This window comes from Pseudophryne corroboree, chromosome 6 (assembly GCF_028390025.1).
Source record: "Pseudophryne corroboree isolate aPseCor3 chromosome 6, aPseCor3.hap2, whole genome shotgun sequence".
Lineage (NCBI taxonomy): Eukaryota > Metazoa > Chordata > Amphibia > Anura > Myobatrachidae > Pseudophryne > Pseudophryne corroboree.
The window spans coordinates 125703728-125717691 of NC_086449.1; the positions used below are offsets into that span (position 1 = coordinate 125703728).

The 13964-nt window shown below is 49.9% G+C and overlaps 1 protein-coding gene across 1 annotated transcript in view; it reads right to left on the bottom strand.

The window, feature by feature from the left end:
• Nucleotides 1-13964, bottom strand: part of ATP6V1B2 (ATPase H+ transporting V1 subunit B2) — a 141986-nt gene that overhangs the window by 49255 nt on the left and 78767 nt on the right. The window contains exons 9-12 of the mRNA XM_063931832.1: nt 8595-8718; nt 7318-7468; nt 7120-7202; nt 6937-7041 (exon numbers count right to left, since the gene is read on the bottom strand). Coding sequence (XP_063787902.1) covers nt 6937-7041; nt 7120-7202; nt 7318-7468; nt 8595-8718 — 463 coding nt within the window. The remainder of the gene's footprint in view (nt 1-6936; nt 7042-7119; nt 7203-7317; nt 7469-8594; nt 8719-13964) is intronic.

The following is a 13964-nucleotide window of genomic DNA, read 5'->3' on the forward strand; positions in this document are numbered from 1 at the left end:
TACCAGACTCAGTCTAGAAACTGTGCCCGAAGAGACGGACATCTTCGAGAGAAGGATTTAACACAGATAGTGGCGAGATTCAAACCAGCTCACACATACAAGGCACATCAAGCTAACTTGCTTGAAACTCTCAGCAACTGCTGAAACATTACTTACCAAGTAACAATGCAGTACATAACTAAACCAAGCAGTACTGAACCAGATAACGATTGCAGGAAAACTAAGCGCTAGGCAGGCGCCCAGCATCCTCTACAGACTACGTGAAAAGGATTTACCGGTAAGTAACCAAAATCTTATTTTTTCTCTTACGTCCTAGAGGATGCTGGGCTCCACATTAGTACCATGGGGATGTACCAAAAGCTCCCAGAACGGGAGGGAGAGCGCGGAGGCTCCTGCAGAACTGATTGACTTAACTTCAGATCATCAGAGGCCAAAGTATCGAACTTGTAAAACTTTGCAAACGTGTTCGACCCAGACCAAGTTGCAGCTCGGCAAAGTTGCAATGCCGAGACACCCCGGGCAGCCGCCCAGGAAGACCCCACCTTACGAGTAGAGTGGGCCTTAACAGATTTTGGACACGGCAATCCTGCCGTAGAATAAGCGTGTGGATAGTGAACCAAATCCAGCGAGAGATCGTCTGCTTAGAAGCAGGACACCCAATTTTCTTGGGATCATATAGGACAAACAGACAGTCCGACTTTCTGTGACGAGTTCTCTTCACATATATCTTCAGAGCCCTCACAACATCCAAGGACTTTGATGTAATTGATGAGTCAGTAGCCACTGGCACCACAAAAGGTTGGTTTATATGAAATGCCGACACAACCTTCGGAAGAAACTGCTTACGTGTCCGGAGCTCAGCTCTATCTTCGTGGAAGATCAAGTAAGGGCTTTTACAGGATAAAGCCCTCAATTCAGACACACGCCTAGCCGAAGCTAATGCCAACAACGTGAGCCTTCCATGTAAGGAATTTGACCTCAACCTCCTGTAGAGGCTCAAACCAATCCGATTGGAGGAACTGCAACACCACGTTAAGGTCCCAAGGCGCCGTAGGCGGAACAAAGGGATGTTGGATGTGCAGAACTCCCTTCAAAAAAGTCTGAACCTCAGGGAGGGCAGCCAATTGTTTCTGGAAGAAAATGGATAAGGCTGAAATCTGGACCTTCACAGATCTCAACCTCAGGCCCACATCCACACCTGCTTGCAGGAAGAGGAGAAAACGTCCGAGTTGAAACTCCACCGTAGGAAACTTCTTGGATTCACACCAAGAGACATATTTCCTCCAAATACGATGGTAATGTTTAGACGTTACCCCTTTCCTAGCCTGCATCAGGGTAGGAATGACCTTCTTCGGAATGCCCGAGCAAGTATCAGGCGCTCAACTTCCATGCCGTCAAATGTAGCCGCGGTAAGTCTTGCTAGGCGAACAGCCCCTGCTGCAGCAGGTCCTCCTGAAGAGGAAGAGGCCTCGGCTCTTCCTGCAAGAGATTCAGAAGGTCCGCGTACCAAGCCCGTCTTGGCCAGTCTGGAGCAATGAGGATCGCTTGAACTCTTGTTCTCCTTACGAGCTTTAGAACTCTTGGAACGAGTGGAAGTGGTGAAAACACGTACACCGACTGGAACACCCACGGAGACACCAGGGCGTCCACTGCCACTGCTTATGGGTCCCTCGACCTCGAACAATGGCATCAAAGCTTTTTGTTGAGACAAGAGGCCATCATGTCTATTTGGGTTAACCCCCAAAGGTCTGTTATTTCCTTGAACACCTCCGGATGGAGACCCCACTCCCCTGGATGGAGATAGTGTCTGCTGAGGAAGTCTGCTTCCCAGTTGTCCACTCCCGGAATTAAGATTGCTGAGAGCGCCAACGCGTGTCTTTCTGCCCAGAGGATGATTCTTGTCACCTCCGACATTGCAGCTCTGCTCTTCGTTCCGCCTTGTCGATTTATGTAGGCTACTGTCGTTACATTGTCCGACTGCACTTGAATTGCCCGATTTCTTAGAAGATAGGCCGCCTGAAGAAGACTGTTGTAGACAGCTCAGCTCTTAGTTCCATGATGTTGATGGGCAGGCCGGTTTCCAGACTTCACCACCTTCCTCGGAAAGTTACTCCTTGAGTGACTGCTCCCCAGCCCCGAAGGCTCGCATCCGTGGTTAGAAGGACCCATTCCTGAATCCCGGACCTGCGACTCTCCAGAAGGTGAGGTAATTGTAGCCACCAGAGGAGCGAAATCCTGGCTTTCAGCGACAGACGTATTCGATGGTGCATGTGGAGATGAGATCCTGACCACTTGTCCAGGAGATCCAGTTGGAAGGCCCAAGCGTGGAACCTCCCATACTGGAGAGCCTCGTAAGAGGCCACCATCTTTCCCAACAGGCGAATGCATTGATGAACCGACATCCGGGCTGACTTCAGGACACCCTGCACCATTGATTGTATCACCAACGCCTTCTCCTGCGGAAGAAACACCCTCTGCACTTCTGTGTCTAGGATCATTCCCAGAAAGGACAACCTCTGGGTTGGTTCCAAATGTGAGTTTGGAAGGTTCAGAATCCAACCGTGGATCTTGAGGAGGCGGGTTGTGAGAACAATGGACTGCAGCAGCTTCACCTTGGACGATGCCTTTATCAGCAGATCATCCAGATATGGAATGATGTTCACCCCCGGAGGAGAACCATCATCTCTGCCATCACCTTGGTAAACACCCTCGGTGCTGTGGAGAGGCCGAATGGCAGGGCCTGGAACTGGAACTGACAGTCCAGTAATGCGAAACGGAGATAAGCCTGACGCGGCAGCCAGAGCGGAATGTGCAGGTACGCATCCTTGATATCCAGGGATACCAGGAATTCCCGCTCTTCCAGACCTGATATCACCGTCCTGAGAGACTCTATTTTGAACTTGAACTCCTTTAGAAAGGGGTTCAATGATTTTGGATTCAGAATAGGCCTGACCGAACCATCCGGTTTCAGTACCACGAAAAGGTTCGAATAGTGACCTGTGGTTTGCGAATGAGGAGGAACTGGCACAATGACCTGTGCCTCCACCAACTTTTGGACAGCTTCTTGTAGGACAGTGCTGTCTGCCAGCAGAGCTGGTAAGCCTGATTTGAAAAAACGATGAGGAGGGAGACTTTGAAATTCTAGCCTGTATCCCTGGGATACAATATCTATCACCCAGGGATCCAGGCCGGACAATACCCAGACGTGACTGAATTGTCTGAGTCTCGCTCCCACTGGCCCCACCTCCAGGCTGTGCGGTCCACCGTCATGCGGAGGACTTTGGCGTACCTGAAGCAGGCTATTGTTCCTGGGAACCTGCAGCGGCAGGTTTCTTGGACTTAACTCGACCCCCCCTAAAGGTGGTATTGGACGGTCTGGCCTTTCTAGGCTTGTTAGGCCGAATGGACTGTGTTGCTGAAGAAGAGAAGGATTTCTTCGGAGCAGGTGCAGCTGAGGGAAGAAACGGAGACTTACCCGCTGTAGCCGTGGATATCCAACGCATCTAAAGCTTCCCCAAAGAGAGCCTGACCTGTATAGGGTAGGGACTCCACACTCTCTGGATTCCATGTCGGCCGACCACTGGCGCAGCCACAGTCCCTGACGAGCTGAAACAGACATGGAAGAGATTCCCGCAGCCATGGAACCCAGGTCTTTCATGGATTCTACCATAAAACCTGCTGAATCGTGAATGTTGCGTAAATATAATTCAACATTACCCTTATCCATCGTATCCAAATCCTCTAGTAAGGTAGCCGACCACTTTACTATAGCCTTTGCAATCCATGCACTAGCAATAGTGGGACGTAATATGGCCCCTGAAGCAGTGTACATTGATTTAAGTGTGTTATCAATTTTTCGATCAGCCGACTCCTTTAAGGCGGTAGATCCTAGAACAGGTAAAACCACCTTCTTTGAGAGTCTGGACACAGATGCGTCAACAATCGTCGGGTTTTCACATTTTTTCCTATCCTCCTCAGGGAAAGGAAACGCCACCTGTACCCGTTTAGGGATCTGGAATTTTTTCTCAGGGTTTTCCCATGCTTTCTCAAATATAGCATTCAATTCCTTTGACGCAGGGAAGGTTAGCAAGGCTCTCTTATTTTCAGTGAAAAAAGCCTCCACAACCCGCTCAGGTGTGGTATCATTAATATGTAACACATCCCTGATAGCCTCCATCATCAATTGCACCCCCTTAGCAAGAGATGCAGACCCCCACAACACATCCCCATCACCGTCTGTGGTGTCAGAATCGATATCCGTGTCATCCTGCGTGACATGCACAAGCGCACGTTTGTGGGGGTATATAGCGGAGCGTCCCGAGGTACCAGAATCGGGCCATACTGCCATAGAGTTCTGTAATACCTGGGTTGCAGATTCATTACTTGCAACCCTGTCAGGAATCTGAGAAATCCAAGATTTGATAGAGGAAAACCACTCATGCTCCCTTGCTGGTACCTGTGCTAAACCAGTGCTATCCCGATTACACGGAATGGGATCATCCTGGGAGGACAAATCCTCTGCGGCAAATGACAGTGTCCCTGGACATAGTTAAAGGAGACCACCAAATACTCTACACACACACACAGGTGAGGGCAGACAGAGTTTCCCCCCCAAGAATGACGAGAGAGACAGAGATTGGAGCCAACCCACACACAGCGCTTTTACCAAAGGGAGACCCCTTGTCAGCGCTGACTGTGCCCCTTAATAGGATACACAGTCATATTGCAGCCTCCCCCCCCTTCTACAACCCCCTGGTACCGTTTACAGATAGCTGGAGTTGTTGTGGAGGGACCCGATTCTCCTGGTCAGCGCTGTGCAGGCAGGAAAATGGCGCTGAACGCTGCTGGGTCCACTCTGAGAAGCTCCGCCCCCTTAATGGCGCTGTCTTCCCGCTCTTCTTTAGATTATACTGGCCTGAGGATTTAGTGCTGGCTGAGATCCGGGGTCCCCGACAGGCTTCAAGACCAGTGTAGGGTGTCACGCTGGCTCAGGGCGCCCCTCACAGCGCCGCACCATGTACCGCTGAGCCATCCCCAGAGCGCAGATAATACTGCGCTCCTACCCTGCGCCGCCATCTTCACACCGCCCCCCCGCTTGCTAGGGGGGTCGGTGTCTCACTCGCCACCGATTCTTCAGCTCTGCAAGGGGGTGGCGGCATGCTGCTGGGGCGAGCGGTCCCCTGTGGCGGTGAACGATCCAACCCCTCTGGAGCTCAGTGTCCAGTCAGCGGAGACAGTGGCTCAGACCCCGCAGGGCGGACACTGCTCCCCCCCCCCCTTTGTCCCTCGCTGCAGGGAGGCTGTTGCCAGCAGCCTCCCTGTAAAATAATAAACTCTTTTTTACCAGGAAAACTCAGGAGAGCTCCCCTAGCTTTGACCGGCTCCTCCGGGCACATTTTCTAAACTGAGTCTGGTAGGAGGGGCATAGAGGGAGGCACCAGCCCACACTCTCAAACTTTTAAAGTGCCAATGGCTCCCGTTGGACCCGTCTATACCCCATGGTACTAATGTGGACCCCAGCATCCTCTAGGACGTAAGAGAAATACACAGTAAGTATATCCTGTGAAACACCTATACTAAACAATAACCCTGACGCACTTAGCCCCCTCAGGGAACAGAATATAGGGATAGCAATCTGAGTGAGATACACGAAATGGAAGTTACGCAGCAGCTACATGCACACACACGCAGTCACAGGTACAATGCAGAAATTATGACATGCAATAAAACTGCACTGGACTAGCAATACAAAGTAATACCAAGTACAGCTATGCAATTAATAGATATATCAATGCACAGTAAATACTGGATGTATATCACAGGGTACTTGTACTATATAACCCTGACTAAATGCACTGTTTCTTAACAAACACTGTCAGCAGACATGTAGAATACTTAAGTGTCCTGTAAAATGCACAGCACTGACATGCAGGCGGCTTTACAGAGGAGGATTTGCCCAAACAGTCCCAGGATCAGCTCAGCTTGTGGAAATGGCGCCCAAACGCCGACAGGGAGTGAGGGAGAGAGAGAGATGCAGCTCCAGGGCGGGAACATTTACTCTAAATGGCGCCCTGGGGCTGGGGAGGGGCTACAGGTCAAAGCCTTATCCCCTTGCTGGGCTTCACCACCAGGTACTGTGGGCCATATAACAAACGGTTTTTAGTAAAAACCGACCTGTGCCCCTGCCCTGGTGGTCTAGTGAGGTACCTGTACTGCCACAGTGTCCACGCCAGTGCGTGCGGCCCTCCTCCCACCGGCCGCGCCGGATCACGGTTTCCAGTGGGTCCCACCTGGGGGACCCTTTTATCTCCTCCCTAAGCGCAGCCACGCGATCCTGGAGAACTTCGGTGGTGTGTGTGTCTGACAGATGAAAACCGGAGCCTCCGCTGTAAGTACCCTGCAACCAGGGGGCGGGAGTATACAGCGCCGCTAGGGGAGGTGATGGAGCTGAAGCAGGAGATGTCTGACTGACATCTAACACTAACAGTGTCTCTGCTGCAGCCCTTGAAGTCTTCAAATTTCACTTTAAAAAAGCTCTTCTGAGGGCTACCTGAGCAGCCCGTCTGTTGTATGCCTGCACTGCATGGCAACAACTACAAAACTGAGCTCCTGTGCACGGAGGCAGGGTTATAGAGGAGGCGGCGCTATGCATTCTGGGAACAGTCAAAGCTTTTAGCCTGTTGGTTCCTCGGATCAAGATCCTACTCTACAAACCGATGTTATTGGAACACAGTGTACCCCGCAGCAGAAAGAATACGTTTATCATATTGCGACACTACTATTTTTGTTGTAGTGGATGTTCTAAAATTCTGAAGCCACTCTTGGAAACTTTTTGAAAGAACTCTTCACAGTAATTGCTCTCATGAAGAGGGGACCTTATCCTGTACTTGCCTAGCAACACTACAGAGACATACCAAAAGGTAACAGAGGACTCACCAGCTGGTTGGACACATCTGAATGATCCTTCCTAGTCATGCCTTCACCAATGGCGGATTTCATCAGACGGGAGAGTGAGGGCAGCACATTGATGGGGGGATAGATCTGAGGAGGACAGGCACATTACTGACCATCAGTGTCCGGCTGGGAAGCCAGTAGGACATAGTCCTCTTCATCACTCACCTGTCTGTTGTGTAGCTGTCTTTCTACATAGATCTGTCCTTCCGTGATGTACCCTGTTAAATCAGGGATGGGATGGGTGATGTCTGTAAGACATAAGCATTTATTAACATTACATCTCCAAAGCTTCACATTCTCCTATATCACCCTCCTTAAGCCCTCTCCCCCATGGGAGGCTATTATCTGATAATACACACTGACCGTCATTGGGCATGGTGAGGATAGGGATCTGTGTGATTGAGCCATTCCTTCCCTCCACACGTCCAGCTCGCTCATAAATTGTGGCTAAGTCAGTGTACATGTAACCTGGGAAACCTCTCCGGCCAGGCACCTCCTCTCTGGCCGCTGAGACCTGGGGGCATAAAGGGTATCACATAGTTCTCTGTACCGCAGATACTCTATGAATCGCTCACACAATGCACAAGTGTCATCCTGGGGTCTGTGTCAGGAGCACAAGTTGAGCATAGGAAATCAGTAATGCCATGTACTCTCCATCTCCGAAAAAATATATGGCTAAACTTAATTTATATTCCCATGGAATCTACAGATGTGTCCTTATACAGCGTTGCTGCGATGCATACACACGGGCACATGTATCGTGGCAGCGCTATGACTAGCTAAGCTGCAAGTACTCGCAGCCACTGGTCTATAATGCAAAGCCTATGGGGTGACTGTCCCCGTAAGTAGCCATCACATACAGGAAGTTTCCTCCTGGCACTGTGATGTCACTGTTCACGCTGTGTCACAGTGCACGCTGTGTTTAGGAAATAGATATACTTCATGTTTAGCTTAATGTGACCTGTTGCATTATTAAATCCACCTTTGCGTTACTGCCAGGCCCGCCATCAGGGGGGTGCTGCGGGCACAGACGTCCCGGGCCCGGCCTCTCTAACAGAGAGGGGAGGGCCCGCGCTGCTCATGCCGCCGCCCGCCGCCACCACTGCCTCTGTGTATGTGCCCACTGCCAGCGCAAGCAGGCTATTGAAAATGTCCCTCTTAAGATGGCTGCCACCTCAGAGGAGACAGTTATTAAAGATACTAGAGGAGGCTCTAGTATCTTTAAATAACTGTCTACTCTGAAACGGCGGCCATTTTTGGAGGGACATTTTCAATAGTTTTACAAGAAGCAGGCTGCTGAACAGCCTGCTGCGGCGACAGGGAAGGGAGGAGGACAAGCAGAACCCCTGAAAATGATTAGAACCCCATTACAGGTAATGGGGCAATACTGTGTGGGCCATTGAATAATATGATGGGAGCATAGAAATTATTATTTTTAAATATGTATTTCATTTTTTATTTTATTTATATATTTTTATTTTATTTTAAATTTTATTTATTTATTTACTTTTGGGGGAGCTCTGCTTACTTGGCCAGTCCCGGGCCCCATAATTTCTGATGGCAGCTCTGGTCACTGCTCTTTATTTTAATGACCTATAACCACTTTCTTTTGATGCCAGTGTTGTTTTAAAGGACGTTACCTCTCTCAGCGCTTCAGCATAGGAGCTCATGTCAGTGAGGATGACCAATACGTGCTTTTCACACTGATAGGCAAGGAACTCGGCGGTTGTGAGAGCAAGGCGCGGTGTGATGATACGTTCAATGCTGTGGGTGACATTAAACCATCAGACAGCAGCACAGGTAAAGAAGAAACCAGATCACATCAGCACACTAGATGTACAAGGTACTGTGGGGGAGATGTATCACACATTGGAGAGAGAAAGAACGTACCAATCAGCTCCTGACTAAATTTTCAAATACAGCCTGTAAAATTACAGAAGCTGATTGGTTGGTACTTTGCGGATGATGTATCAAGCAGTGCAAAGAGTGGAGAAGTGAGCCAATGGAAAAATTTGCTCATGGCAAACAATCAGCTTTGAGGTAACATCTATCATTTACATTCTATAAAATTATACATAGCAGCTGATTGGTTGCCCTGGGCAACTTCTTCACTCTTTTCACTGTTTGACAGATCATCCCCTTTCTCGCTCTTTAAGATTTGATAAATCTTTCCCAGAAATGCAATAAAAACAAGATTTATGGTAAGAATTTACCGTTGATAAAGCTCTTTCTGCGATGTACACTGGGCTCCACAGGGAATGACATTGGGGTGTAGAAAAGGATCTTGATCCGAGGCACCAACAGGCTCAAAGCTTTGACCTTCTTCCCAAGATGCATAGCGCCGCCTCCTCTATAACCCCGCCTCCGTGCACAGGAGCTCAGTTTTTGTTAACCAGTCCAATGCAGAAGCAGGTAAAAGACGACAATCGCTAGTAGCCACATACACCACACACTCACGACAGGAGAGTGTAAGCGGCTAATGCCATACCAACCCAAAGAAGCAAAGTGTGTCAGGGTGGGCGCCCTGTGGAGCCCAGTGTACCTCACAGAAAGAGATTTAACAACAGTAAGTTCTTACCATAAATCTCGTTTTCTGCTGCGGGTTACACTGGGCTCCACAGGGAATGACATTGGGGATGTCCAAAAGCAGTTCCTTATCGGAGGGGACGCACTGTAGCGGGCACAAGAACACGGCGTCCAAAGGAAGCATCCTGGGAGGCGGATGTATCTAAGGCATAGAACCTTATGAACGTGTTCACTAAGGACCACGTAGCCACCTTGCACAATTGTTCAAGGGTCGCACCACGGCGGGCCGCCCAAGGAGGTCCAACAGACCGAGTAGAATGGGCCTTAATAGTAGCAGGAGCTGGGCGACCAGCCTGTACATAAGCATGTGCAATCACCATTCTAATCCATCTGGCCAAGGTCTGCTTGTGAGCAGGCCAGCCACGTTTGTGAAAACCAAACAGCACAAAGAGAATCAGACTTCCTGATAGCAGCTGTCCTCTTCACATAGATACGGAGAGCCCGTACCACATCCAAAGACCGCTGTTTGGAAGACTATTCAGGAGAGGCAAAGGCCGGATCCACAATCTCCTGATTAAGGTGGAAAGAAGACACCACCTTAGGTAGATACCTGGAACGTGTTCTAAGAACAGCCCGGTCACGGTGAAAAATCAGATATGGTGACTTACAGGACAAAGCACCCAAATCCGACAACCGTCTGGCAGAGGCAATAGCCAGCAGAAACACCTTAAGAGAAAGCCACTTAAGGTCTGCAGATTCAAGAGGCTCAAACGGAGACCATTGCTACGCCTCCAGAACAACCAACAAGTCCCAAAAAGCCACCAGCGGGACGTAAGGAGGTTGAATCCGCAACACACCCTGAGTGAATGTATGAACATCAGGTAAAGTTGCAATTTTTCTCTGGAACCAAACAGACAAGGCAGAAATATGAACCTTGATGGAGGCCAGACGAAGGCCCAAGTCCAGGCCCTGTTATAGAAAGGCCAAAAGTTTGGCCGTACTAAACTTGTAAGCATCATGATTGTAAGATGCGCACCAAGCAATGTAAGAATTCCAGACCCTATGGTAAATCCGAGCAGAAGCTGGTTTCCGGGCCTTCAACATAGTTTGAATGACCGCCTCAAAAAATCCTTTGGCCCTTAAGACGGAAGCTTCAAGAGCCATGCCGTCAAAGCCAATCGGGCTAAGTCCTGATATACACAGGGCCCTGAATGAGGAGCTCTGGGCGCTGCGGAAGTAGAAGGGTACGCTCTATCGAGAGACCCTGAAGGTCTGAGAACAAATGCCGTCTGGGCCGCGCTGGAGCGATCAGAAGTAGGATTCCTCCTTCTTGCTTGAACTTCCTTATTACTCTGTGCAGGAGTGACACCAGAGGTAACACGTATGGCAGCCGAAAGTTCCATGGAATTGCCAGTGCGTCCATTAACGCTGCTTTAGGATCCCTTGTCCTTGCTCCGAAGACCGGAACCTTGTGATTGTGTCGAGATGCCATCAGGTCCACATCTGGAAGGCCCCACAAGGAGTTGAAACATCTGGATGGAGGCTCCAATCTCCGGAGTGTACGTCCTGACGACTGAGAAAGTCCACTTCCCAGTTTAGGACCCCCAGAATGAACACTGCCAATATGGCTGGCAGATGGCGTTCCACCAACTGAAGAATTCGTGATACTTCCCTCATTTCCATGTGGCTTTGAGTGCCGCCTTGATGATTGATGTACGCCACCGTGGTGGCGTTGTCCGACTGTACTTGAACAGGTCTGTTCTGTATTAAATGCTGGGCCAAGTTCAATGAGTTAAACGCTGCTCGCAATTCCAGAATGTTTATTGGGAGTAGAGACTCCTCCTTGGTCCACCAACCCTGAAGGGAGTGTTGCTCCAACACCTCGCCCCAACCTCCCAGACTGGCATCCGTCGTCAGAAGAATCCAGTTGTAGATCCAGAAGGGACGACCCCTGCTCAATCGTTGGTCCTGAAGCCACCAGCTCAATGACAGATGGACCGCCGGAGACAAGGAGATCATGTGAGGTAGGCAGTGCCATTTGGCAAGAATCAGTTTCTGCAGAGGGCGTGAATGGAATTGAGCGTACTCCACCATGTCGAAAGCAGACACCATGAGACCTAGCACTTGCATCGCCGAATGTATTGACACTTGCGGACAAGATAGGAAGTATCAAATCTTGTCCTGAAGCTTCAGGACCGTCTCCTGAGATAAGAACAACCGCTGGTTGCGGGTGTCCAACAACGCTCCCAGGTTCACCATGCTTTGCGCAGGGACCAGGGAAGATTACTTCCAGTTGATGAGCCACCCGTGGGCTTGCAGAAACTGGATAGTCAAATCCAGATGGCGTAGGAGTACTTCTGGGGAATTTGCCAGGATCAACAAGTCGTCCAGATACGGTAGGATCCTGACCCCTTGACGGCGGAGTACAGCCGTCATTACCGCCATGACCTTGGTGAAAACACGCGGAGCCGTGGTCAAGCCAAAAGGTAATGCCTGAAATTGGTAATGGAGGTTGCCCATAGCAAACCTCAGATACTGCTGATGCAACATTGCAATGGGAATATGCAGGTAAGCATCCTGCATGTCCAGGGAGACCATATAATCCCCAGGTTCCAAGGCCAGAACAATAGAGCAAAGGGTTTCCATACGAAACTTGGAAACCCTGACAAATTTGTTCAAGGACTTGAGGTAGAGATTGGGCAGTGAAGACCCATTTGGTCTCGGGACTAGGAACAGCGGTAAATAGTACCCCTTGCCTCTCTGAGTCAGGAGGGACTGTACCACCGAATGAAGAGTTTTTGCCTTCACCTGATCCGAAGGTACGTCTGTCAGGCAAAATCGATGAGCGGAACATTTCTTGAAGGATACGGCGTAACCTCGAGTGACGACTTCCCGAACCCAGGCGTCGGAAGTGGTCTTCAGCCATTCCTGGGTAAACCCTAGAAGTCGCCCCACCCCCCCCTGGGATCCCCCAGGGGGAGGCCTGCCCAGTCATTCGGCAGGCTTGTCAGTTTTGGAAGCAGGCTGACTGGCAGCCCAGGCCCATTTTTGTTTGGGCTTAGCAGGTTTGGAAGTGCGACAGTGTTTCGGGTACGCCTGACCTTCTGCTTTTCCGGGAGGACGAAAGGAACGAGAGGAAGTACTCTTAGCCTTCGGCGCCGAAGGAGCAGTACTAGGCAAACATGCAGTTTTAGCAGAAGCTAAGTCAGCTTAGTCATCTTGTTGAGGTCTTTTCCAAAAAGAATGTCTCCCTTAAAAGGGAGCACCCTCCAGGGTTTTCTTGGAGTCCAGATCTACGAACCAGGACCGCAACCAAAGAACCCGGCGAGCCAGGATAGATGTAGTAGAAGCCTTGGCCGCCAGAATACCGGCATCAGAAGCCGTCTCCTTCACATAATGAGAAGCTGTGACAATATACGAGCAGGCATTGTCTAGCGTGATCGGAAGCATTGGAAGGCAACTCAGCTTCCAACTCCTAGGTCCACGCCTCAATGGCCTCTGCAGCCCAAGTTGCTGCAATAGTGGGCCTATGCGCAGCACCAGTGAGGGTGTAAATCGCCTTTAAACAACCCTCCACACGCCTATCCGTCGGTTCCTTCAGAGATGTGACGGTAGTCACAGGCAGAGCTGAGGATACTACCAGCCGCGCCACCTGCGAATCTACTGGCGGGGGGAGTCTCCCAATTTTTACTTAGCTCCACAGCAAGAGGATAGCGAGCCAGCATCTTCTTGTGAGTTGTGAATTTCTTACCTGGAGTTTCCCAGAATTCCTGACGTATGTCCACTAAGTGGTCAGAGTGAGGTAAAACTTTACTTAATCACTTTCTTTTGTTTGAACCTGTCTGGTTTCATAGGAACGGCATCAGGCTCTGTGTCATCAATGATCTGAAGAATCATCCTGATTGCTTCCAACAAGTCAGGAACTTCTACCTGCGAACCAGCCTCCCCATCAGAACTATCCGTATCAGTATCTGAGGGGTCAGTATCGACACCATCCTCATCAGATGAGGTGTCTGGAACAGTGGTAGACTGTGAGGAAGTAATGGCCCGTTTAGATGACCCCTTGGTCTTAGGCGGGCGAGAGTCAGATTTCTTTTTAGTCAGTGACTGGTTTAATTGCTGTAACTGATTGGAGATTTGATCCACCCAGGGCGGATTAAGTGAAGGGACCATGATCGGTTGTACCAGTACAGGGGGTCCCATAGGGGGCGTAAGTTTAGTTACAAGCGTAGTTAATAACGAGGAAAATGTAGCCCACAGTGGGTCATTTTGAACCACCGTTGCCACTATTCCACTAGGGGGATGAGAACCCCCAGAACCTGAACTCTCTGCTGCCAAATTTTCCCCAAACATGCCTGCAGCCTCACCTCCACACACTGTGGGATCAGCTCCAGCTTTGTTGCCCCCTGTAGCTGACATAGCTAAAAGTACAATATTAGGCAACACAGTACAATATCAGCAGCAATATACCTGACAAGTACCCC